We start from the raw sequence: 27,500 nt of genomic DNA on the forward strand, positions 1-27,500 counted from the left end.
GGCTATTTTAGTAGGTAAAAAAGGCAAAGGCACGGCTGTTTTAGTGTTAAGACCCTCCACCCAGGGGGATGTCAGAGCTAAGCTCCACCCAGCGATCAGATAATCTGTGTACATCAACTGTCTCACTCTTTTTTACACATATTAACATTGACCCCCCCCTACCTCTCCTTTTCTCCCTCTATCTCTCTCTCTCTCTCTCTACCCCTCTCTCCGTCCCCCTCTCCCTCCCTCCGTCACTCCCCATCTCCTTCCCTGACTCCCCCCCTCCCTCTGTCCCTCTCTCCCTCCCTCTCTCTCTCCCTCCCTCCCTGTCCCACCCTCTCTCTCTCCCTCCCTCTTTCTCTCTCTCTCTTTCTCCAACAGAAAGCCATCCGTGTGACGACCTTCATGCAGCGTCTGCGGAACACCGAGACCACGTCTGACGGGAAGGGGGGGGGGGCCAAGGTCGAAGGTCAGGGGGGGAAGGCAGGGGGGGAGGCGGGGGAGGTCCAGGGAGAAGGAGGAGGAGGGGGGGGGGAGGACACCCAGGGGGGGGAGACAACGACGACACCAGGCAGCGTGTCTCTGGAGGCCAACCCCCCGGGAGGGGAGGAGGAGCAGAGGGAGGAGGAGAGGAAGGGAGGAGGAGGGGTGAGGAAGGGGGAGGAGGAGGAGAGGAGGGCGAGCGTGGCGACAGGGAGGATCCCCCGCAGTCCGTCCGTGGGCGTCTCCCCTTCCGCTACCCATGAGCCTCTCTCCTCCCAGCCCGGCCAATCACAGCCTCCGGGGGAGGAGCCTGACATGGGCGGGGTGAAAAAGAAAATGGCCACCACCGCTGCCGCCGCTTTGGGGCAGAACAACAAACCAGCCCCGGGGGGGGGGGGGGCCCAGAACATCACCCCCCCCGGCCGTGACCCCTGACCCCAGCAAGCTCCCAGCAGCCCAGAGTTCCTCCTCCTCCACTGTGACTGCAGCAGCTACAGCCACAGCCACAGCGCCCCCCTCTGACAGGAGGCCAGCGGTGCAGGAGAAGGAGAAGGAGGAGAAGGAAAAGGAGGAGAGGAAGGAGGAGAGGAAGGAGGAGAGGAGGCAGGAGATGATGAGTGACGGCAGCTGGTGTCAAACCCAGCTCCCCGAGGCGGTGGCCGAGAGGCCGGCGGGGGTCGTTGGGGTCGTAGGGGTCACAGGGGTCACAGGGGTCACGGGGGTCGTAGGGGTCGTGGGGGTACGAGGCGACGCGGTGGGTCCCCTGGCGGCGGTGGGGGTCGGAGCAGGGGTGGAGGTGGTGGGGGGGTTAGGGGCGGGGTTAGGGACGGCGGGGTTAGGGGCGGGGGGGTTAGGGGGGGTGGGGCTACAGAGCGACGTCGTCAGCCCCGCCCCCGTCGTCGGGGGGAGGGACAGGGAGGAGCGCAGGACGGACAGGCAGGGGTCAGAGTTCAGCGTGGCCAGGGGGGGGGGAGGGGGGGTGGGGGCGTCCAGCGTCCAGGGGTGCTACACGTTGGGGGGGGGGGGCTCTTCCCCCGGTTTAGGCCGCCACTCCACCGCCACTGCCACATCATCGTTTACCCAGGAGGCCATGGGGGGGTCCCTGGGGGGGGCCGAGGGGGTGTATGGGGGGCCCTACTGCTCCATGTACTCCAGCATGGTGGGGGGGCGCATGTACGGGGCGGGTCTGGAGCCCCTGGGGGGGGTGGGGGGGCTGGGGGCGGGGCTGGGGAGGGGCGGGGACTGGCAGATGGACAGCGTGATCGAGCAGATCGAGAAGCAGATGGCGGCCGTGCTGGAGAGGATCGAGGGGGACATGCCCTCGCTGCTGGAGCAGATCAGCGACTGTCCCCCCCCCCACCCCGCGCCCCTGTCGCCCCCCCGGAGCGCCCGGAGCACGCACGCCTCCCCCTCTGCACGCCACCGCTCCTCCCACACCTCCCACACCTCCCACACCTCCACCACCTCCACCTCCACCTCCTCCAGCACCGCCCCGCCCCTCCCCACCTCCCCCAGGCCTCCCCTGCCTCCCTCCCTCCCTCACCTCACCATCCCGCCCCCCTCCTACCCCCCGCCCTCCCCACCCTCCGGAGAGCAGCAAGACGAGAGAGGAGACGGGGGAGGAAGAGGGGGGAGGGGGGGAGGAGGAGGAGGAGAAGGAGGAGGGGGAGGAGCTCCGGTCCTCCGGTCCAGTCAATCCCCGAGGGGCAGTTTGGGAGGGGGCGGGCTATGAGGCGGAGGCGGAGGAGGAGGAGGAGGAGGAGGAGGGGCGGGGCTAGGAGGATCTAGTCACAACGTGTGGTCATCTTAACTCTTAACCTTTGACCTGAGGTAGACCTGTTTTAACGTAGGAGCGTTTAGAGACATTCGCTGCTTCCTGGGAGATCCTGAGCTATCCCTCTGACACACTCCTCCACTTCAACAACAACAGCAGGAAACGTGGTGTTGTCGTCCCTACGAGGTAACAACGACAGCCAGGGTCATCAGCGATTCGATTGGTCTCTGCGGTCACATGCCCATGTGACTACAGAACACTGTTCTTCCATTATGACATCATTACGACATCATTACGACATGCTAACACTGAAGTGAGGAACGGTCCTCCCTGTTTCCAGTTGGAAGAGTCTAGAATGGTTTATTTATAGTTTTAAAAATACTGACTCATATCTTCTATGCTACACACACTCACCACACACACACACCAGCACACACACTCACAATGTGAGACAATGTGAGATGTTCCCGTGTACACACACACACACACACACACGGGGGAATCAACGTTGAAATGATAGCTTGGATCCCACAACAACATCGGTCAGAAGTTGAGAAGTTAGCTTCCCCAGTTAGCGATAGCCTCAGCTAAGCTTTTTGTACAACACTTTCACTTAAGCAGGATGTCCTGTTAATCTCCGACACCCATAAGAGCCTGTAAATAAATAAACTACCCCCCCCCCCCCCCCCCCCGCGCACGCTCTGTCCCTACCGACCGACACCTTCCTGTTATGAGTCTGCCTGTCGAAACCAAAATCGGTTTCCAGTCGAGTCACCCTTTTGTGGTACTTTTGTGGGGGTTTTAAACATTTATTTCGCCGTCATTCTTCACTGTAGAAATACAGTATTGAGCGAGACCCAACCACACATACTGTACTCACCACACATACATACAGTACTCACCACACATACACATACAGTACTCACCACACATACATACAGTACTCAACACACATACAGTACTCACCACACATACACAGACAGTACTCACCACACATACACATACAGTACTCACCACACATACATACAGTACTCACCACACATACAGTACTCACCACACACATACAGTACTCACCACGCATACAGTACTCACCACACATACATACTCACCACACATACACACATACAGTACTCACCACACATACAGACAGTACTCACCACACATACAGACAGTACTCACCACACATACAGACAGTACTCACCACACATACAGACAGTACTCACCACACATACAGACAGTACTCACCACACACACATACAGTACTCACCACACACACATACAGTACTCACCACACATACAGACAGTACTCACCACACACACATACAGTACTCACCACACACACATACAGTACTCACCACACATACAGACAGTACTCACCACACACACATACAGTACTCACCACACACACATACAGTACTCACCACACACACATACAGTACTCACCACACATACAGACAGTACTCACCACACAGACAGACAGTACTCACCACACATACAGACAGTACTCACCACACACACATACAGTACTCACCACACATACACATACAGTACTCACCACACATACAAACAGTACTCACCACACATACAGTACTCACCACACATACATACAGTACTCACCACACATACATACAGTACTCACCACACATACAGACAGTACTCACCACACAGACAGACAGTACTCACCACACATACAGACAGTACTCACCACACACACATACAGTACTCACCACACACACATACAGTACTCACCACACACAGACAGTACTCACCACACATACAGACAGTACTCACCACACACACATACAGTACTCACCACACACACATACAGTACTCACCACACATACAGACAGTACTCACCACACAGACAGACAGTACTCACCACACATACAGACAGTACTCACCACACACACATACAGTACTCACCACACATACACATACAGTACTCACCACACATACAAACAGTACTCACCACACATACAGTACTCACCACACATACATACAGTACTCACCACACATACAGACAGTACTCACCACACATACAGACAGTACTCACCACACATACAGACAGTACTCACCACACATACAGACAGTACTCACCACACATACAGACAGTACTCACCACACACACATACAGTACTCACCACACACACATACAGTACTCACCACACATACAGACAGTACTCACCACACACACATACAGTACTCACCACACATACAGACAGTACTCACCACACAGACAGACAGTACTCACCACACATACAGACAGTACTCACCACACACACATACAGTACTCACCACACATACACATACAGTACTCACCACACATACAAACAGTACTCACCACACATACAGTACTCACCACACATACATACAGTACTCACCACACATACATACAGTACTCACCACACATACAGACAGTACTCACCACACAGACAGACAGTACTCACCACACATACAGACAGTACTCACCACACACACATACAGTACTCACCACACACACATACAGTACTCACCACACATACAGACAGTACTCACCACACACACATACAGTACTCACCACACATACACATACAGTACTCACCACACATACAAACAGTACTCACCACACATACAGTACTCACCACACATACATACAGTACTCACCACACATACATACAGTACTCACCACACATACAGACAGTACTCACCACACAGACAGACAGTACTCACCACACATACAGACAGTACTCACCACACACACATACAGTACTCACCACACACACATACAGTACTCACCACACACAGACAGTACTCACCACACATACAGACAGTACTCACCACACACACATACAGTACTCACCACACACACATACAGTACTCACCACACAGACAGTTACTCAAGAGTATGTGTGGAAACTGATGGAGGGAGAGTCCCTCAGGACAGGAGAGGTGTGTGATGTTGATATTTAGATGCACTGACCATGTATGTACACGTTCTCTGTTTTACAACACATCTCCCACTGACCATGTATGTACACGTTCTCTGTTTTACAACACATCTCCCACTTTTACCAAACCCCCCCTCTTCTCCTAAACACTATTTTACACGCTTTTAAAGTGTTTGTTTTTGGCATATTCTGTTGATAATTTGATTGGTAATGTGAATGATACTATATTGATTTGTCCCTTACCCTCCGGTGTGTGTAACGTCTGGTGTCTCTCTGACGTGGTGGTCTCTGGTCCCTGTCTCTCTCTGATGTGGTGGTCTCTGGTCCCTGTCCCCTGTGCTGCCATGTCTCTGGTCCCTGTCCCCTGCGCTGCCATGTCTCCTGTCCTTGTTTCAGCTCTGGCTGCTCCTCTTTCAATAAAAGTCTTGAACTAAGCTGGTTGTAGGGTTGTGATGTGGCTCGTCATTTCTGATTGACACACACACACACACACATTGAGGGGACAAAAGAGGTAGAATTTCCTCTGCCTTGCATTTATATTTCATATAATTTCATTATGTTGCATTTATATTTCTGTTCTGTAAATAAATGGACAAATGGACAAAATGATTGATTATTGCTCTGAGATGTTAATCTTATTGGAAGTAGGCCATGTGTGAGAGTAATTGAACAAGTACGGCAAATAGCAAAATCTTTCACTTATTTTGAACTTTGCAGTTATTGGCATGTTGATTCGTTGAGTCACATCATTGGTGTGTATGATTCACATTCATAACTACACGTCATCATTTTTACTACAAGTACCTGCTGGCTTTGCGTGAGGACACTTCTGGATCAGCCGTTTGCCAAGAGTAGGGGGCGGGTGTTACGATATTTTGTTATTTATTTGCATCAAACATTTTATGGCAAATATAACACTGGAATCGAAAATGTTACTTTATCCACCGATTTGTATTGATTAAAAGTCTCAGATTTTATTTTCTCTTGCTTTGTATATGTCAATGATGTTTTCCGACACATCCGACAAATAAAAGTTATTATTATTATTATAATTATTATTTATTAGCCACATTTCCGTATATATGACCTATATATACTGTATATATATATATATACATATATATACGTATATATTATCTATGCACATTTGTGGGACTGGTGGTTCTTCCACGGTGCACATGTTGCTGGTCTGCTTCTCAACGGCAGCAGAAGTCCATGTGGGAGAGACTCATATGAACATGTGGGAGCCTCATATGAACATGTGGGGGCCTCATATGAACATGTGGGAGCCAGTGGCGGCTGGCCAATAGAGGGCGCTAGGGCGCCGCCCCCACCTTCCAATGTGCCCCCACTTCCTAGTTCCTACTTGTACGTTTTTAAAAATAAACATTGTTTACTCATAAAATGCGGCTGATATTGTGTCGGCGCCTATCAGCATTCATTAAAAATCCTCCAATACAATAAAAATATGTGTGAAATTCACTGTGAAAATACATATACTGTATACAAGGGTAGGGAGTCGGGACGCCGGCCGAATGGGATGCTATGGCAGTAATAATACTTTTGGCTAACACGTGAGCTGTAGCAGCGCTCCAATTGGCTGTCTCCTATTTCCCGGTAGGGGCGCACAAAAGTGCGCCCTGAGCATGCGCGGATTAACGCATAGGCTTACCTAGGCTGCAGCCTAGGGCCACTACCACTAGGGGGCCACAACGGCCACCTATCATTGGATACAAAAAAATAAAATAACTAAAAATAAAATAAAATAAAAAATCCTGAGGCCCCCCCCCACAAAACATCGAGGCAGTTTTAATTAATTCCTGAGTCAACTTTATTCCCGCGGAATCAAGGTTTTCATCTCACCAGTTTACATTACTGAGTCACGCAGGACTAGGCTAAATTCGTAAGAGAAAGCTGCAAAAATTAAGCGGACGCACATTAGTGGGCTGTTGAAATGCGTGTGTCTCACGCCCAATGCGTGAGACTTGAGAGCCCTGATATAGCTAAGTTAAAAAAAGGGAGTAATGCAAATAATGCAGCTGCGACGACCAATGTTGTTGAGAGTGAGAGCCACACGAAGCAGTTAGCACTGGGTCGGGTGTCGCTAGCAGCACTGAGGCGAACATGGGGGACAGAGAGACAGACAACAGGAGAGGAGAGCAACAGAGAGACAGACAACAGGAGAGGAGAGCAACAGAGAGACAGACAACAGGAGAGGACAACAACAGAGAGACAGACAACAGGACAGCAACAGAGAGACAGACAACAGGACAGCAACAGAGAGACAGACAACAGGACAGCAACAGAGAGACAGACAACAGGAGAGGAGAGCAATAGAGACAGAACTGAGGTGAGGTGAGCAATAGAGATAGTTCAGGATGATAACAAACAGTTCAGTATGACAGAGACAACTAATAGAAAGACAACTGTATGATTATAGAGTTTACATGTTCAAGAAAATATTGTATGATAATAGAAAGGTACACTTTAATTTAATTTAATTTTCGTTCATGTTAAAGAAAAGATGACCAGCAGCTCAAGGCAGTATACTTTACTTTAATTTAATTAATTGATTCATGTTAAAGGAAAAATATTATGAATATAACAAAATGAATAAATGAATAGTCTTTCTTTCTTTCCCTAAAAAAGAACCCTTTAAGGTTTGACATGGCATTCTCTCTCTCTCTTTCTTTCTTTCTCTCTCTCTCTGCTGAGGGACCACTTGCTATTCAAGTATAGCCTACTCCTAAGTTTTTTCTGTTGTCCTCACAGAACGGCCTTGCTTTTTCTTCATGTGCTTTATGCCAATAACATACTCCATTGGGATACGTGTGTTTCTGGTCATAGGTTCTGGTTGGTGTAGTTGTAGCTTATCATTTTTGGTGTAGGTAGGAGCCCGAACAATGACTCAAGCCCAGGGGCCCCCACCCCGCCAATCTTCTGTTAACATTAGGTCTACTCTGCTAACAAAGACTATTCCAGTTGATTTGTCAGTTGTTGTGCATTAGATTTTTGTTGTGTTTGCAGTTTGCCCTTTAATACAAGTTATATATATATTCTCATGCTAAAATCAACTGTAAATCCAGATTTTAAAGTTGATATTCTTCCCCGTGGAGCATGCCCCCATAACCTGTGCCCCACCCAACATTTTTATCACCAGCCGCCACTGGTGGGAGGGAGCCTCATATGAACATGCGGGAGCCTCATATGAACATGCTGGTAACAGCCTAAACCCCGGGCAAGCCGTCAAACCCTAACCCTGGTACCCTGGGCAGGCAGCCGACCAGCTCTCGCGAGAAGTCACCCCAGATCCCGCCACTTTGACATCTCCCAAACTAAGTGTTCAAGTGTTCTCATCAGAGCTTTTTACCTACCAGGCTTTCTTCTGTTTTTGATACTACGAACCGGGCCCGAGTAATATCGGATGTGGTGAGTGAGTTTTGCGTTACTTATCTCGGTGGCTGATGATGATGGTAACTTGGTAAACGGTTAGCCTAGCCTAGCTAGCTGGAAATGTCGTTGGTTTGGAATTCTTACGGCTGCGTTCGTAAACTCGCTCTGGAACTCCGACCAGCACGCATCGAACGCCTCTGGTCCAATCAGATGACTTGCTCCCTTTGTGACGTTGATCCCAGTGTGCGCTCCGGCGCTCTCAGAGCGAGTTTACGAACGCAGCCTCTGGCTAGTTGCTAACAACTACGCAGCCAATGTAGCTGGCGAGCTAATAAGCTAATAAGATTACCTAGTTAGTTTTCAACTGCGTGTAAAACTATACATGTGAACTAGTCTAGTTAGTTAGTGTAACGTTTGTTACGCGAACCACAATTGCCACCAGTTAATCTACATTGACCCATGTTATTGTGTGAGTCTAGTGGTTTGGTGGTTGGCAGCCTTTTGTTTTACCATCAGACCGTTATGAGCTAGTTGGCTAGTTGGCTAGCAGCCATCTGACCAGTTGAAGAAGTTCCTAAAGGTAACTTGGCATTTTAGTGAACCGTTTCATTTCATTCCAGTCAAGTTGACTGTGGCTGTGTGACTTGGTAGCTAACTAGGTAGTTACCTCGCTGGCAAGAGAGAGAGAGACAGAGAGACTGGGTTCAGTTGAAACGAGTAGGTCTTGTCAGCCTGCTCTGGTTAGCTTTGTTATAGGAGCTATACCTCCAGCTATATAGAATAATATACCCATATTTAATACCTACAGGAGCTAGGCTACTACTATACTAGCTGGATCATGGAGACGAGGGACACTTACTTAGCCATGTCTTAAAGATGCATGGCAGTAAAGGTGCATGGCAGTAATGTGATTGTCTTAAAGGTGCATGGCTCTTTGCATGGCAGCGGAGTGCGACCAGTGATGAGTCGCACATGCCACGATCAGGGAGATGATGATTGTGCAACAACAGTTAATGGAGAGCCCCTTGGCTTTAGGTGGACATTGATTCAGTGGTTGCTGCGATTTTGTAACATCAGAGTCAGTGTGCTGCGACAGAGACCCGGACCCCTAACCCGTACCCCCTGGCCTCTTCGCCTCCCCAGAATACGCGGCCCACTTGGGCCTTTGTCGTTTGCCATCCACCCCCCTCCCCCATCACTCATTTGCCTCAATTCCTGGGATCAAGGGATGCTCCGATGCACCCCTCAAACCCCCGAACCCCCCATACTGTCCCCCTCGACACGTGATCTCCCCCCCGCGCTGCCTGGCTATTGTTTGCAGGATGCACAGTGGCACTGCACACTGTAAGCCGGTGATGTGCATCATTCATAACCAGCGAAACCATGCGATCATGTGTTTATTTATATCCTCCGCGTGCACGTGACAGCACGGCCAGGTAGGGACGTCGCTCCTGGACCAATTTGCGTTTTTTTCTTCTTTTTTACCGATTAACCGATTTCTTTGCATTTCAAATACTCTCATTAGTCACGATTCTCTTTTGTCTACTCTCGTGACGTACCATTGAATGCGTTCCTCATCATTTGTGAATTGATGTGTCACTAGTTTATTATGTCATCCTTTTCTGTGGGCAATAGCCTGTATCTATCCATGTTTTTGTAAGTTATGAAGATGTGGATTCACAGCTTTTCTTGTGTTGTCGATGGTGTGAACAAACGTTATTCGGGCTTCAAGTTTCGACCTGGGTGATCATCTGACGTCCAATGCCCTACGTGCTTCTCACTATGAATCTATGCGGTTGTGTCACTCGTAAAGTTTGCCGGGGGGGGTCAAATAAATCGTCAAACTCTTAACAACTCAGTCTGATATTTCCACATTATTCAATCGATTGCTCCCTTCGCTATGATGTTACTTCATCATGGGACTTCCCTCAGTCGTGTGGTTGTACAGTTTCAACATGGCAGCGTGCGCCTTCCTGACAGGTGGGCGGAGACTAGCGCAAGTTTGACGCTCTCTTAGCCAATCGGCGAAGTGATCCGGCGGGTGAGAAGCGTGCTGATAGGCCACTATCACACGCTTTGAGCCCCAGCGTCACCCCGTCGCCGCCCCCTTCTGCGTCACCTGGCGTCATCACGTCACCGCCCCTTCTCCCCCGGCTGCCATTTTGGTTTTGTTCCCGACTGCAGCAGCGAAGCCAGTAGCAGGTTTCTCGGTACCACAGCGACTCACCCAACTCTCACGCGACATAGTGACTCGACACTTACAAGTCACACGCCTTCTCAACCCCCCCGGTTAACGTTTCTTTTTTTCCTAAACGCTGTGAACTACAAACATCATTTTTCTATTGACACCAGACAACGAGAGGAGCGGTTTGCACTGAGAAGGGACAGAGAAGGATTATTGGTAAGACCAGTCAGTCATCAATGGGCTGTGGGATGCTAACCGCGGCTAGCTGGCTAGCCTGGCGTTTACTTTACACAGACAGATGGGCCATAGGATGTTAGACCTCGTTTTGTGTCAGGTGCCTTCGTCCTAACGTGTATATATCCTATATATATCTCATACATATCCTATTCATATGTAGCAAATGTCTACCGCAGACCAACTATGCTATCTAGCTAGCTTACTTGCTACAGCTGAAACTGGGGTTCCGCACTAGCTAGGCCGCAGGAAACACTCGTATGTATGTGTGTGTGTATGTGTGTGTGTGTGTGTGTGTGTGTGTGTAGGTAGGTGTGTGTGTGTGTGTGTGTGTGTTGGCCTCTGACGTTAAGTTATTGATGTCCCCAGTGTGTCTGAGTGATCCAGTCGACCTACTTAGACCTTTGGCTTCTTGGTGTTTTGCTGATAGTTGATGTCTAACTCGTGAAATGTCAAATCAAAGTTGTGTAAAAAATCCCGTGAAAGCTACATGGTAGCTAGATCATAATAATAATAATAATAATACACCATGAGTGTCTTTCGAAATCCGGAATTGACTTAATCGTTCGCTTATGTTTTTTTATCGGTCATCCAAGCATCGCTGTGTCATTGTCACTGGGGATATTTTTCGGTTTCGTTTCGTGTGATAACGTTTTGACAAGGCTGGCTTTGTCTCTCGTGAAGCGACACATTTCCTATTTCCTTGTGTGTCTGTGCCGAGGGCTGAACGCCTGCCTCGTTCTCTCCAGCTGTGGTGATGTCAGGGTGACAACGGGAGCATCCTTCACTGTGTGAGCCTCTGCCGTAGCCGGTTGTCCAGCTGTCCGCAGTGGATGCGGTGTTTCTACCGGACCGGCTGGCCTGGTTGTCATGAAGCCAGAATATGCGGCCTACTACTACCGATGTTATGGGAGGGACGGGTGTCTTTATCGAAGCGTTAAAGATATAAAGACACTGAGATTAGCGCTTATTACAAAGCCCTAAAACCCTTGTGGGTTCAACACTAGTTACTAACGGTAGCGATCGTGCTAGGATGGGGTTTGTACACCGCTGGTCTGGACCCTCCCCTGTGCTCTCCGCGGCCCTGGCATCGTTAAGTGTTGCACCACTTTACTGCAGTCAAGTTTTAATGATTCAGCTCTTTCCGTTGAAGCGACACGGGGCAGGGCAGGTGCCATGTCAGAAACAATACCGGCGCATAAACAGCCGCCCCTGACCCTCTATGCGTCTGAAAGGACACTGATAATGCTCCTATTCATGGCCTTTTTTTTCTTTTTTCTTTCTCCCCAAGCACGTCTCAGTTCGGAGGTTTTTCTGACCAGATTTTGTGCTTTGGCGTGCTGCCAACCCTGCTGCTCCCTAACCCAGAGATCCAGTCTGAGCTGCGGATGAATAGGATTGGATAACGTTTCCTAGGAGGAATTGTGTTTGGCCTGGTGTGAACTGTTAGATAGATAGTGGTTGGACCACAAAAAAAGAAAAAACGGTTAATGCAGTCACAACACGCCTGGCTACTTCCATATTTTCTAAATGCGATTTAAATGCATTATGCAGTATGTATGTTCTCTTTTTTTAGTCGTTTAAGAAGTCCAAGGCAATAACCTTCCCACGGCTACGCGCTCGCCATGATTGCAGCGATAAAGAGTCTGGATTCCATCTGACTGGCTCTGCTCCCAGGCAGTTGTTAGGGTCATTGAGCTGAAATTATTTCCAAATTTGATCACGGACGTCGAACAGCTATGCAGTTGTGTGTGTGTGTTAGCTCGAGGAGGTCGAGTGCTTTTGAACGTGGACAGTGTCGGGAGCTGTCCAGTGCTGAAGTGGACCCGTCTGTCCTCGCAATCAGACGTCCGCTGTTCGCTTCGATCTCTACCAGATCTGTGTGTGTGTGTGTGTTCGTTGGTTCGTTTTGGCAGTGGTTGGAGATATGTGTTTGGAGTGTGTTTGCTGCATAGATGTCCAGCTCACAGGTGTGTGTGTGTGTGTGTGTTCAAGAATTGTATTGTAAAATGTGAACGCAAATTAAGATACTAAAATGTGTGTCCTGTAGATGTCCAGCTAACCGTGTGTGTTTGTTGTGTAGATGTCCTCTCCTCACGTGTGTGTGTGTGTCCCGTAGATGTCCAGCTAAGCGTGTGTGTTTGTTGTGTAGGTGTCCTCTACTCACAGATGTGTGTGTTTGTGTCCCGTAGATGTCCAGCTCGCCGCAGTCCAAGAAGCGACGCGTGTCCGGATCAGAGACGAAGCCGGGGTCCAACTGCTCTTCCTCATCAAACTCCCTCACAACCCAGCTGTCTCACACACCCGCCAACGTAGGTGTCTCACCCTCACAACCCAGCTGTCTCACACACCCGCCAACGTAGGTGTCTCACCCTCACAACCCAGCTGTCTCACACACCCGCCAACGTAGGTGTCTCACCCTCACAACCCAGCTGTCTCACACACCCGCCAACGTAGGTGTCTCACCCTCACAACCCAGCTGTCTCACACACCCGCCAACGTAGGTGTCTCACCCTCACCCGCCAACCTGAGACACACACACACACACACACCCGCCAACGTGAGACACACACACACACACCCGCCAACCTGAGACACACATACACACACACCCGCCAACGTGAGACACACACACAGACACCAACGTGAGACACACACACACACACACACCTACCCACCAACGTGAGGCTCACACACACACACACACACACGCCTCATATGCTGGCATGTTTTACAGACACACACACAGTGTTTTCCTATGCTGGCATGTTTTATACACACACACACACACACACACACCGTGTTCCTGTGCTGGTGTGTAACCTGCTGTCTCTCCCCAGGGCATGGCTAAGAATGGCAATGATGCTGAGATTGATGAAGGCCTCTACTCCAGACAGCTGTAAGTCCTGTTTCACTATGCTCCCAGGCATCACACACACACACACACACACACACACACAGCTAAACTCTATCTTTTTCACTTAGTAGCACCAACACTCCCAAACCAGAACTATTAGTGGCCTCCAAAAATGTTTTAGTATCACCTCAAATAACGAAATAACAGGGTTCTGTTGGTTCTGCTGGTCTTCTGTTGGTTCTGCTGGGTTCTGCTGGTCTTAAAAAGTCTTAAAGTCTAAAATCCAACAATCAAGTTTATAAGGCCTAAAAAGGTCTCGAATTTCAGTTATTCGGTTTAAAAATGAGGTTCTAGGTCTTAAAAAAATTAGATCCTGCAAGGAATTTATTTAAAAAAAAAAATCTATTTATGCGGAAATGAATCAAGCTGGAACCAAACAAATTCCAATTCGCTTCCTTTTTTGTCTGTATGGCAGTAAAATCCCTAATTTCATCACCTCAAGGATGACAAATGGTGCCGCGAATAGGAAAACAATTATATTCAAAGAGGTCCTAAAAAGGTCTTAAATTTGACTTGTTGAAACTTGTAGGAACCCTGAAATAAGGAGCTCACCCTAAACACCAGTTAGCATAAAACAACCTTACAGATGGTGTGTTCTGGTTCTGCCAGGTGAAGTGTCTTTAAAGGCCTCCTGCTGCCAGATAGGAGGATAAGATGGAGGACAGCGGTGGATTTAATCTGATCCTAATCGTCTGAGATGTAACACAGTGTGAATGTGTGGCCGTACGGGCCGCTGGTGACCCAATACCCACATGGCTCCTGTGTGCTTGTTACCCCGCGCTGACCTCACCCCCCATCTGGACACACCTCCTCTCTAACACACTCTGTTCTCATCCCTTTCTACTGAAAGGTTAGAACCGTTTAAAGAGATGCCTTAAAGTTCAGGCATAAAGCTCTATATTTAGATTTATTTCAGAAATGTTGCTTGAATGGACTGACTTATATAGCGCCTTATTCCAAAGAGCTTTACAACGGCCTCTCATTCACCCGTTCACACACACACATTCACACACCAACAGCGGCCATGCTACCCTGCAAGGCGCCGGCCCGCTCATTGGGAGCAATTTGCGGTTCAGTGTCTTGCCCAAAGACACCTCGACATGTGGCCAGCCGGGGTTCGAACCACCGACCATGCGATCATTAGACGCGGGCTCTACCTCCTGCGCCACAGCCTCCCCCTTGCCCCTGCTGACAACAGTTTGTTGTGGATGAGACATTCTGACAAATAGCTGTAGCTTCCACCATGCTGCTTAAGTGTCTGGGTTCTCCACCAAATAATTTGTAATGTCTTTGGTACGACTTGGCCGGGGATCGAACTCACAACCTCCCGATCTCAGGGCGGACACTCTAACCTCAAGGCCGCTGAGCTGGTCTCAAGGGTTTCTCAATACCAACAGTTGATTAGAAAGACTGTCTACGATTGATGCAGCCATCAGCATTGAGCTGACCACACTGGTATTTCACAAACATTGTTGCGCAAATGACAGGCCTGTGTCTTTAAGACTGGATGTCCTCTATGTGAGCAGGTTTTTATTTGTTTAATGTAGAACTCAACAGAAGTAGCAACAGCATTCCTAATATAATGGACTGACTTATATATATATATATATACGGTATATATTACTTATATAGCACAGTGTTTCCTCTACATGCATTTCATCGTGGCGGGCCGCCACGATGGAATTTCCTCCGCCACCATTCAGATTTCTCAAAAAAAAAAAAAATTTAGGCCGCTTTTCAGACCTTCACAGCGCTAGACACACCCACAAGCGCGAAGCGACGCGCTTGCAAAACTGTTTTGTGATTGGTCGAATACATCTAGGCTGCGTGTAGTCTACAAACTACTTCAAATGTTACAATATGCGCGACGACGGTGCTGGATCCTGGATCTGTGCATCGGTGTGCAGGAAGAACACGGAGCAGGCGCCAGACCAGACTAGATGATCGTGGAGTGAAGATATTATGAAAGTGTACGTGCTTGTCGATCACCCGTCGCATCGCGTACGCTTTAATAATCTCTTCACTCCACAATCATCTAGTCTGGTCTGGCGCCTGCTCCGTCTGTTTTTCTTCCTGCACACAGGTAAACAGATCCAGGATCCAGCAGCGTCTTCGGGCTCGCGCAAACAAACCCGGCGAATTTTTTTACTTGCCCCAGGCAAGCGTTACTGTTGAACCCTGCTGATACATGATTCTTCCCTGCACATTGACAATGTTTTCTCTCTCCTCTTTCTTCTGCGTTGTGAAGGGATCCACTGCAGCGTACACGAAAAGCGGCTACTGTGTCAACCGCTTCCCATAATAGTTACAACAACCATAAAGCCTCCATAATGATAATGAAAAGAAGGGGAGACGAATTTTTTATTGACAACGGAATTACATGCTGGAAAAACATGCAGACACAGACAATAAGAGACACACGGGAGAAGTACGGGAAAACATTTTATTTTTTTGGGCCATCCTCGAGTTTTGGCTGAAATTACGTCGTTGTTTTGAGCGCGCGTGCGCGTTTCATGCGCGTGCACGCAGAAAAAATCAACGCTACCCGCCACCATTGTAAAAATTCCTGGAGGAAACACTGTAGCACCTTATTCCAAAGCGCTTTACAACTGCCTCTCATTCACCCATTCACACACACATTCACACACCAATGGTGGCAAGCTACCATGCAAGGCGCCGGCCCGCTCACGTGGCCAGCCGGGGTTCGAACCGCCGACCTTGCGATCATTAGACGCCGGTTCTACCTCCTGAGCCACAGCCGCCCCTACATGGCACGGTTCTCATCCCGATCAGAAGATGTCTGCTGCGGCTGTGTCTCAGGAGGTAGAGCCGGCGTCTAATGATTGCAAGGTTGCCGGATCGGCGGTTCGAGCCCCGGCTGGCCACATGTCGTGGTGTCCTTGGGCAAGACACTGAACCCCAGATTGCTCCCAATTGCTCCATCCCAACACTCCTTGCGTGTTCTGACCTGCTCCTCCTCCTCCTGCAGCTACGTGCTCGGCCACGATGCGATGAAGCGCATGCAGAGCAGCAGCGTGCTGGTGTCCGGCCTGCGGGGGCTTGGCGTGGAGATCGCCAAGAACGTCATCCTGGGGGGGGTGAAGAGCGTCACACTGCACGACCAGGGCGTGGCCGAGTGGAGGGACCTCTCCTCACAGGTGAGTGTGTCTTGGTGGGGGGGGGGTGTGTGTTTGTGTCTCTGAGAGAGAGTGAGTGTGTGTGTGTGTGTGTGTGTGTGTGTGTGTGTGTGCACGTGTCTGAGAGAGAGTGTGTGTCTGAGAGAGAGAGAGAGTATGTGTGTGTCAGAGAGAGAGAGAGAGAGTGTGTGTGTGTGTGTGTCTTAGGGCTGCACGATTAATCGATTTTAAATCGAAATCGCGATTTGAGATGATGCGATTAGCAAATCGCAAAGCCTGCGATTTGGGATACGTTATACAGCACGTCGGATTCAACGTCAATGAACGCACACGTCCAACAACAACAACACTGCACGTGAAACGCCCACGTGTGAATCTGTGAAGACGTTTCAGTAGCTAGCAACATTAGTTTAGTTTAGTTTAGTTTATTTATTTAGCACACAAGGGATTGTGCAAGGAGGAAACGAAGCCCAGAAGGCTTGTACATAGTTCCACTCCCGTCAATATCTATGTTTCAAATAAACATCAAGGGACACTTAATGCATGTCACATGGAGAAAAGAAACCACAAACAAAATCATATCCATCGGGCAGAAAGGTAGGATAGCACATACAAGCGCACAAGACAAAAACAAAACAAACAACAACAAAAAAAACTGAAAATAGATACAAGGATAGTAAGATTAGTAAAAAAATAAACATAGATTTCCATCTTGCCCACCTTTCAATGGGAAAACCACATTAATGGTGTGGATAAATCGCTTCAAAAACAGCACTTCTGTTGTACGGAAGTATTTCGGGTTTAGGACGACAGATGTGCAACAACAGCAGGTGTTGCGCACAACCTGTCGTGGAACAATCGCTACATCCAGAGGCAACACCACAAACCTCAACTGTATCAGCACTTGAAAAAGTATCACAGGCAGCTCTATGACGAGTGTACGGTCAGAAACGGAGAGTTAAGTGAAAGTCCCGTAGCCCAGTCTAATGTTAAGCAACCTAGTGATTTAGAGTCGTTTGCGGCTGTTACGCCGTATGAAAAGGGCTCACGAAGGCACCGTGAAATAACCAATTACATCACGCACTACCTCTGCTAAAGACATGGTGTCTATTAACACTGTGAGCAATGAAAATAAAAAACGCTGGATAAAAGATATGCGGTTCCCTCCCGCACGTACTTTAGTCATGCGGCCATCCCAGAAACGTATGCGGAATGTAGGAAGATACTTGAGATGGAGCTGAACATTTTTGAGTACTATGCAACAACAACCGATCTGTCTGGCAGGACGACCGAGCCGTATCTCAGTCTCACCGTGCTTCATACATTACGACTTTGAGTTGAAAAGTTGCTTGCAAACGGTATACTTTCCTGCTTTATCTATTTCAATGTTTACAGAAAGGACCTATTATTCTTTACTGGACATTTTTATTATCACTTTATTTAACTTGATTGCAGTATGTGCAATATTTAGATGCTGCTCCTGGGCCATAATTGAATAACTTTGTTTGTAGAAAGGTCCATTTTATTTTCATATTGGAATTGTTAAAACATTTGGACACTTGTTGAGAGAAAGAAAATCACAGCTGTTTAAAAAACCCATAAAATAAATATGTTCCAATTAATATCTTTTAAGTTCTCATCCTTGCATTAGAATTAGAGCAGTTAACAGTTTGATGGTATCATGTGGTAATGCTCTCTGAAATTAGCCCATGATAGAAGGTGATAGTCATAGACAGATTCATCCAATGCCAAGTATTTTTGAAAGTACCTGCCCTTTTCCAAACGGCTTCCAATGGAGCTTTCCTAGATGGTTGTGTGAAACATACCATCTGAGTCAGGTTAGTAATGCTCCATCACATGTTTTAAATCTATTACACAGTGAATCTTAAACTGAAGCTTGACTTTAAAGCAACCCAACGTAAGTTTCATGTAGTTCTTTCACTCGTAACTCGGGCTGTGGGGCTGCTAGAGATGGGAGCCAATTTGTGCTCCTAAGTCCCCTGAAGACGTACAAACAAACTGCACGTTGATACGACCTTCCTAGCCGGAGATATGGCTGCACTTTACAAAAACTTCTTTAAAAAATAAATAAACGCAAATTAAATCGCAATATCTGTCAGAAAAATCGCAATTCAACCCCAAATCGTGCAGCCCTAGTGTGTCTCTGTGAGAGAGAGAGTGTGTGTGCGTCAGAGAGAGAGAGAGTTCTGGAGAAGCTCAGCTGTGACCTCTCCAGTCATAATGATGCATCATCATCATCGTCAGTGTTTTCGTCTGATGTGTTTCTCAGTCGACGGTTAGGGTTGACTTCACAAGTCTGGTGTTGGAGTGTGTCAGTGAGTCTGGTGTTGGAGTGTGTCAGTGAGTCTGGTGTTGGAGTGTGTCAGTGAGTCTGGTGTTGGAGTGTGTCAGTGAGTCTGGTGTGGTAGTGTGTCAGTGAGTCTGGTGTGGTAGTGTGTCAGTGAGTCTGGTGTTGGAGTGTGTCAGTGAGTCTGGTGTGGTAGTGTGTCAGTGAGTCTGGTGTTGTAGTGTGTCAGTGAGTCTGGTGTGGTAGTGTGTCAGTGAGTCTGGTGTTGGAGTGTGTCAGTGAGTCTGGTGTGGTAGTGTGTCAGTGAGTCTGGTGTTGGAGTGTGTCTGGTGTTGGAGTGTGTCAGTGAGTCTGGTGTGGTAGTGTGTCAGTGAGTCTGGTGTTGGAGTGAGTCAGTGAGTCTGGTGTGGGAGTGTGTCAGTGAGTCTGGTGTTGTAGTGTGTCAGTGAGTCTGGTGTGGTAGTGTGTCAGTGAGTCTGGTGTGGTAGTGTGTCAGTGAGTCTGGTGTGGTAGTGTGTCAGTGAGTCTGGTGTTGGAGTGAGTCTGGTGTGGTAGTGTGTCAGTGAGTCTGGTGTGGTAGTGTGTCAGTGAGTCTGGTGTTGGTGTGTCAGTGAGTCTGGTGTGTCAGTGAGTCTGGTGTGGTAGTGTGTCAGTGAGTCTGGTGTGGTAGTGTGTCAGTGAGTCTGGTGTGGTAGTGTGTCAGTGAGTCTGGTGTGATAGTGTGTCAGTGAGTCTGGTGTGGTAGTGTGTCAGTGAGTCTGGTGTTGGAGTGTGTCAGTGAGTCTGGTGTGGTAGTGTGTCAGTGAGTCTGGTGTTGGAGTGTGTCAGTGAGTCTGGTGTTGGAGTGTGTCAGTGAGTCTGGTGTGGTAGTGTGTCAGTGAGTCTGGTGTGATAGTGTGTCAGTGAGTCTGGTGTGGTAGTGTGTCAGTGAGTCTGGTGTTGGAGTGTGTCAGTGAGTCTGGTGTGGTAGTGTGTCAGTGAGTCTGGTGTTGGAGTGTGTCAGTGAGTCTGGTGTGGTAGTGTGTCAGTGAGTCTGGTGTTGGAGTGTGGTAGTGTGTCAGTGAGTCTGGTGTGGTCGTGTGTCAGTGAGTCTGGTGTTGGAGTGTGTCAGTGAGTCTGGTGTGGTAGTGTGTCAGTGAGTCTGGTTTTGGAGTGTGTCAGTGAGTCTGGTGTGGTAGTGTGTCAGTGAGTCTGGTGTGGTAGTGTGTCAGTGAGTCTGGTGTTGGTGTGTCAGTGAGTCTGGTGTTGGAGTGTGTCAGTGAGTCTGGTGTGGTAGTGTGTCAGTGAGTCTGGTGTTGGAGTGTGTCAGTGAGTCTGGTGTTGGAGTGTGTCAGTGAGTCTGGTGTTGGAGTGTGTCAGTGAGTCTGGTGTGGTAGTGTGTCAGTGAGTCTGGTGTTGGAGTGTGTCAGTGAGTCTGGTGTGGGAGTGTGTCAGTGAGTCTGGTGTGGTAGTGTGTCAGTGAGTCTGGTGTTGGAGTGTGTCAGTGAGTCTGGTGTTGGAGTGTGTCAGTGAGTCTCGTGTTTCAGTGAGTCTCGTGTGGTAGTGTGTCAGTAGCGTCTCATGCAGTTACGTTTGACATGTTTGGCATTTAGCAGACGCCTTTATCTACAGAGACTTACAACACACACACATGTGACACGTTCTAAAGCTTCAGTCCTCATGTCGGGATGTGATGTAATGAACTGACTTTTCTTTTCGAAACATGTGAATACATTTCCTCGTTGTTGAAAATGAACGACTCATCGCTAGTCGACTAACGCAGCTTGTTGTGTGAGCCTGCTGACAATGTAAAGTAGTGTTCTAGTTAACTAGGTAACAATGTAAAGTAGTGTTCTAGTTAACTAGATAACAATGTAAAGTAGTGTTCTAGTTAACTAGGTAACAATGTAAAGTAGTGTTCTAGTTAACTAGGTAACAATGTAAAGTAGTGGGGATTACTCAGCCAATCCATTACATTGTTGCAGTGTTTTGGCTTGACTAGCGAGTTTGTGTCGTGATTCTCAACAACGTTGAAACGTAGTTCCGTGTTTCAAAAGAAAAGTCAGTCGAACATTTTGATTGGTTGCCGACATGCGGACCAAATGATCAGACTGTCACATTTGTCTAAGTTAGTGAATCATCTATCCATTAGACATCGCAAGAAAAAGTCCTCTCTGCTCGGGTCAGGGGCCACTGGCTGTCACGATGCTAGAGGAAGACTTAGCAGAGAAAGATCAAATAACATGACCAGTCATCATCATTTTCACAATACACAGCATACCTCTGTCTGTGTTAGGGCTGGGACGACGCATCGACTTGCTTAATGTGCGTCGGTGCGTCGCAAATAAACAACATGGCTGCGACCAGTGGAAACATGGAGGGGGCAGAGCCGGCAGCTAAAAAACCTCGCCCACGATCGTCCAAAGTGTGGGAGTACTTCATACAAAAACCAAACAATGTGGTGCTCTGTAAACTGTGCAAAATTGAAATGGCCTACATCTGCAATGAACGAGCACTTGAAGCGAAAGCATCCTGGAGCTCTTTGTGAAGACAGCCGCAAGATAGCACCGTAAGTCACCGTTGTATTTCTGTTCACTTTTCCGGCCGTGTATGAGTGAAAAATGTTACACAAGCAATGTAGCTCACCACAGTTTGTATGTCTTGTCTTCTGGTGTTAGTAACGTTAGCTATGTAGCTGGCTAGCTACGGTAGCCTATTGTCATTGTGGTGCTCGCACCTAAGTTATCTAGCTCGTAGCTCGCATGCTACGTTAGCATCAATTTAGCTAATCATAACATAGCAGCGAGAGTAACGTTAGCTAGCCATGTAGCTACTAGCTAGCTATGTGTTGTGGTGATGGACAGACTTCTAAATGGCCATGTTGGCATTTAAGTTGGCTAAACACAGCAGTGAGGTGGAAATTAAGGGGCCTACACATGATAACAAATGTGTGCTTTTTTTATTTTCAGGAGGCAAAGCAGTGTGGAGGACTTTTTTTAGCTACGGTAGCCTATTGTCATTGTGGTGCTCGCACCTACGTTATCTGGCTCGTAGCTCGCATGCTACCTTAGCATCAATTTAGCTAATCATAACATAGCAGCGAGAGTAACGTTAGCTAGCCATGTAGCTACTAGCTAGCTATGTGTTGTGGTGATGGACAGACTTCTAAATGGCCATGTTGGCATTCAAGTTGGCTAAACATAGCAGTGAGGTGTGCGGGGGAGGGGGAGAGAGAAGAGGAGGCAGGAGGAGAGAGAGAAGGGGAGAGAGGAGTGAGGGGGAGAGAGGAGCGCAGGAGAGAGAAGAGGAGGCAGGCGGGGGGAGAGAGGAGGGGGGAGAGAGAGGAGCGTGGGAGGGTGGGGAGCAGAGAGAGGGGGAGAATGTTATATTGTTACTGAGATCGTTATTGTTACTGAGAGGTATAGTTACGGTATTCCGGTTAGAATTTCACTCGAATTGCACTAATTAGAGGATTTTATGTTGGTATTTATTTTGGTATTCCTCCTGAAAATGACTTGAACTTGCCTACTGCATTACTTGCACTTTTATATTTTAAAATATTATATTTTATGTTGGACTGTAAGAAAGAGCGGATATTTTTTGTTGTGGAATATTGCCCTGCAGTGCAGAAGCCTAATTTATATATTTGTACAAGAATAATTGACTAAATACTGAAATGTTAATAAGATAAGTTTTTGACATTTATTTGGTGAAAATTAAGTGATACATTAATCGAACAGTAAAAAAAAAAAAGATTGTTAGACTAACCGTTAAATTAGCCGTTAGACTAATCGGGAAAATAATCGCTAGATTAATCGTTAGAAAAATAGTCGTTAGGGGCAGCCCTAGTCTGTGTACACACACACACACACAGGCCGACACCCCAGTTTTCTTGTAAGAGTGTTGCTAGGTAACAATATAGTGTACAGTGTAGTTACTCCCTGCACATTGGCTGTTCTAGATCTGGTACTAGAAGCCCTATGGTGTTCTAGATCTGGTACTAGAAGCAGGGTTTCCGTTAACCGGTAATTCCCGGACTTTGTCCGGTAAAAGTTGTTGAAGTCCGACAAATTGAAAACTCGTCGGACAAAATGTCCGGTGAAAATAATTCCCTCTAAGCACAATTTGAATACAATTCGCTAAAGTTCACATTTTGTATTCAAATTGGCTTCGGGCCACCATTCTCAGCTGAGCACCAAACACACACACACAACACTGCCCGAGAGAGAAGGACCCGCCCCCTCCAGCCAGCCTATAGGCTAACCAAAGGGGGCGGGTCCTTCTCTCTCGGGCAGTGCCGCGCGTGCACGAGTGTGTGTGTGTCCGGTGCCCAGCTGAAAATGGTGGCCCGAAGCGGAAAGCCTTAACTTTATCGCACAATAACAAGGATAACAAACGAAACGGACAACATTTACACTAAGATGGAGACAAACTTCAGCGATATGATCTAACAGCCGGTCTTCAGGACGACATACAGACCCGTATGAGCTTACAGGGCTATCCCCTAAGTATGATTTGACAGGCAGCTAAACGAAATGCCTTCCCAACCAGCGAGACCTGGGGGGTGTTCCATCAACGTCGCCAAAGGAAAACCTAGGCCTACTTCGCCAAGTCCCGCGAGACTCTTAAAAAGATCCAGGCATATCTTGATAGATCTCGCGAGACTTGTCAAAACAAGCCCAGACTTTCCTCCAGCGACGTCGATGGAACACCCCCCTGGTTATAGAAATGACGTTGTTTTATTGAAGAAGAAAAAAAGAAAGGGTAAAACTGGAAAGAGAAAATAGAAAACTCACATTAATCCCAAACAATTTAACAAACTTCAGTTAACGTAATGTGGAGTCCGTTCATTGATCGATGCTGTCTGTTCAGTTCCCAGTGAGGCGCCCGTTCAGCGCTGGACATAATGGCATAGCGCGCATGCGAATCATGTTATATTATTATATATTATATAGCTCGCATCTAATCGTATCGGATGAGAAATAGACATTAAATGGCATATATAGGCCGCTACACAACAGTAATCACCGCGACAAACAGCTATATTAGATTTTAAGAAAAAAAAATATGATTTAGATTTATTATTTTTTTATTATATTTTAATATGATGACCGAAATAATTCACGTTTGTCCGGTAAATCGAAATCTTCCCGGACACGATGTCCGGCGGCAAATTTTTCTAACGGAAACCCTGACTAGAAGCCCTATGGTGTTCTAGATCTGGTACTAGAAGCCCTATGGTGTTCTAGATCTGGTACTAGAAGCCCTATGATGTTCTAGATCTGGTACTAGAAGCCCTATGGTGTTCTAGATCTGGTACTAGAAGCCCTATGGTGTTCTAGATCTGGTACTAGAAGCCCTATGATGTTCTAGATCTGGTACTAGAAGCCCTATGCTGTTCTAGATCTGGTACTAGAAGCCCTATGATGTTCTAGATCTGGTACTAGAAGCCCTATAATGTTCTAGATCTGGTACTAGAACCCCTATGATGTTCTAGATCTGGTACTAGAACACCTATGATGTTCTAGATCTGGTACTAGAAGTCCTATGATGTTCTAGATCTGGTACTAGAAGCCCTATGATGTTCTAGATCTGGTACTAGAACCCCTATGATGTTCTAGATCTGGTACTAGAAGCCCTATGATGTTCTAGATCTGGTACTAGAACCCTTATGATGTTCTAGATCTGGTACTAGAAGCCCTATGATGTTCTAGATCTGGTACTAGAAGCCCTATGGTGTTCTAGATCTGGTACTAGAAGCCCTATGATGTTCTAGATCTGGTACTAGAAGCCCTATGATGTTCTAGATCTGGTACTAGAAGCCCTACGATGTTCTAGATCTGGTACTAGAAGCCCAATGATGTTCTAGATCTGGTAGTGGTGGTACTAGAAGCCCAATGATGTTCTAGATTTGGTAGTGGTGATACCAGAAGCTCTATGATGTCGTGTCCTAGCAACCCCTCTTGATGTATACAGTAAACATGGAGAAAGAAAAAAAAAAGTAATTCCTATTTCTTACTTCCTTCTTCTAGCATTGTAACTGCCAATGTCCTCTGGACATAGCATGACGTAATTGTTTTCTTGCGATGACTGATGGATAGATGATTCACTTAGTTAGACAAATGTATTTAGATTGGGTGAGGCTGCATTCTCATTTTATGCACCCAGATTGTGTCTCACTGCCAGTTTACATTAGGGATGCAACCTCAGTACATATGCTCAAGTCTAGACTAAAAACCCATCTTTTTAATATTGCCTTGAAATTACTAAATAATTAAATAATGATTGGAGCACTTTGAGCTGCAACGTTTGCAGGAAAAGCACTATACAAATAAAGGTTATTATTATTTGTTGTAAGTGGCTTTGTAGGCTTTGTAGAAGGCGTCTGCTAAATGTCAGAGATGTGAATGTGAAGCATGACAGGGCTGTTGGTGTGACAGTAATACTGCGGAGGCTCAGCACACTGATGTGTCAGCAGCACTTTGGCTAAAGGACCGTGGTCCAGCCAGCCGAAGGCCTGGCGTGAGAGTCACCTAGGAGACCAGCAGGGCTCAGCTCTGGGTCCGTTACCTCCACTGTCTCTGGGCTACAATTATACGTCAACCGTCAACCTCACGCTACCTCAGCGGCGCGTGTGAATTTCATTTAGGCGCCCATGTTAACAGGTTAGAGCAGCCATACAGTCCATGTTAACAGGTTAGAGCAGCCATACAGTCCATGTTAACAGGTTAGAGCAGCCATACAGTCCATGTTAACAGGTTAGAGCAGCCATACAGCCCATGTTAACAGGTTAGAGCAGCCATACAGTCCATGTTAACAGGTTAGAGCAGCCATACAGTCCATGTTAACAGGTTAGAGCAGCCACACAGCCCATGTTAACAGGTTAGAGCAGCCATACAGCCCATGTTAACAGGTTAGAGCAGCCATACAGTCCATGTTAACAGGTTAGAGCAGCCATACAGTCCATGTTAACAGGTTAGAGCAGCCATACAGTCCATGTTAACAGGTTAGAGCAGCCATACAGTCCATGTTAACAGGTTAGAGCAGCCATACAGTCCATGTTAACAGGTTAGAGCAGCCACACAGCCCATGTTAACAGGTTAGAGCAGCCATACAGCCCATGTTAACAGGTTAGAGCAGCCATACAGTCCATGTTAACAGGTTAGAGCAGCCATACAGTCCATGTTAACAGGTTAGAGCAGCCATACAGTCCATGTTAACAGGTTAGAGCAGCCATACAGTCCATGTTAACAGGTTAGAGCAGCCATACAGTCCAAGTTAACAGGTTAGAGCAGCCACACAGCCCATGTTAACAGGTTAGAGCAGCCATACAGCCCATGTTAACAGGTTAGAGCAGCCATACAGCCCATGTTAACAGGTTAGAGCAGCCATACAGTCCATGTTAACAGGTTAGAGCAGCCATACAGCCCATGTTAACAGGTTAGAGCAGCCATACAGCCCATGTTAACAGGTTAGAGCAGCCATACAGCCCATGTTAACAGGTTAGAGCAGCCATACAGCCCATGTTAACAGGTTAGAGCGGCCATACAGCCCATGTTAACAGGTTAGAGCAGCCATACAGCCCAGGTGAAACGATACATTATATTATTGATGGCCATTAACCAAAACAAGCAGACGAGCTCATATAACTCCTATTTTAGAGACTCTACACTGGCTTCCTGTTAAGTTCAGAATAGATTTCAAGATCCTTCTGCTTGTTTATAAAACTCTCACGGGCACAGCACCAGAATATCTGAAAGACCTTTGCTACCATATCAGCCCAATAGAGCTCTCAGGTGTTCTGACGCTGGTTTTCTCTGTGTACCACATGTACAAAAGAAGAGATTTTGTGAGGCTGCATTCTCATTTTATGCTCCAGATTGTGTCTCACTGCCAGTTTACATTAGGGATGCAACCTCAGCACATATGTTCAAGTCAAGACTGAAAACCCATCTTTTTAATATTGCCTTTAAATTACTAAATAATAAAAGTATGATTATATAATGATTGTAACAAACAGCGTTTGCAGGAAAGGTGCTATACAAATAAAACGTTTTTATTATTATTATTATCGAACGCAAACTCAACGTGCAGAGACAGGGCTGGCAGTAGCAGCTCTGCAGTTAAGATCCGCAGCAGAAAGTCCAGCAAAAGTTCTGCCCGGTAACACCTGTCCTCTCT

The 27,500-nt window shown here is 47.3% G+C and overlaps 2 protein-coding genes across 4 annotated transcripts in view; both read left to right on the forward strand.

The window, feature by feature from the left end:
- The window catches only part of camkvl (CaM kinase-like vesicle-associated, like), a gene marked incomplete at its 3' end in the record, with an annotated part of 34,541 nt that extends 32,344 nt beyond the window's left edge, over nucleotides 1-2,197 (forward strand). Inside the window, exons 10-11 of the mRNA XM_080527494.1 lie at nucleotides 364-486; nucleotides 1,109-2,197. Of these exons, the coding sequence (XP_080383620.1) occupies nucleotides 364-486; nucleotides 1,109-2,197 (1,212 nt within the window). The remainder of the gene's footprint in view (nucleotides 1-363; nucleotides 487-1,108) is intronic.
- Nucleotides 2,198-8,479: 6,282 nt separating this feature from the next.
- The window catches only part of uba1 (ubiquitin-like modifier activating enzyme 1), a 48,174-nt gene continuing 29,153 nt past the window's right edge, over nucleotides 8,480-27,500 (forward strand). Inside the window, exons 1-4 of one of the 3 annotated variants that reach the window (XM_080526797.1) lie at nucleotides 8,480-8,595; nucleotides 13,171-13,290; nucleotides 13,819-13,877; nucleotides 16,885-17,053. In XM_080526797.1, the coding sequence (XP_080382923.1) occupies nucleotides 13,171-13,290; nucleotides 13,819-13,877; nucleotides 16,885-17,053 (348 nt within the window). In that variant the 5' untranslated portion in view covers nucleotides 8,480-8,595. Of the gene's footprint in view, nucleotides 8,596-10,874; nucleotides 10,961-13,170; nucleotides 13,291-13,453; nucleotides 13,479-13,818; nucleotides 13,878-16,884; nucleotides 17,054-27,500 lie in introns of those variants that run through there. The other 2 variants (XM_080526798.1, XM_080526799.1) reach the window with 2 other exon arrangements.

The sequence above is a fragment of the Nansenia antarctica genome, assembly GCF_963989245.1.
Source record: "Nansenia antarctica genome assembly, chromosome: 3".
In the NCBI taxonomy this organism is placed as follows: domain Eukaryota; kingdom Metazoa; phylum Chordata; class Actinopteri; order Argentiniformes; family Microstomatidae; genus Nansenia; species Nansenia antarctica.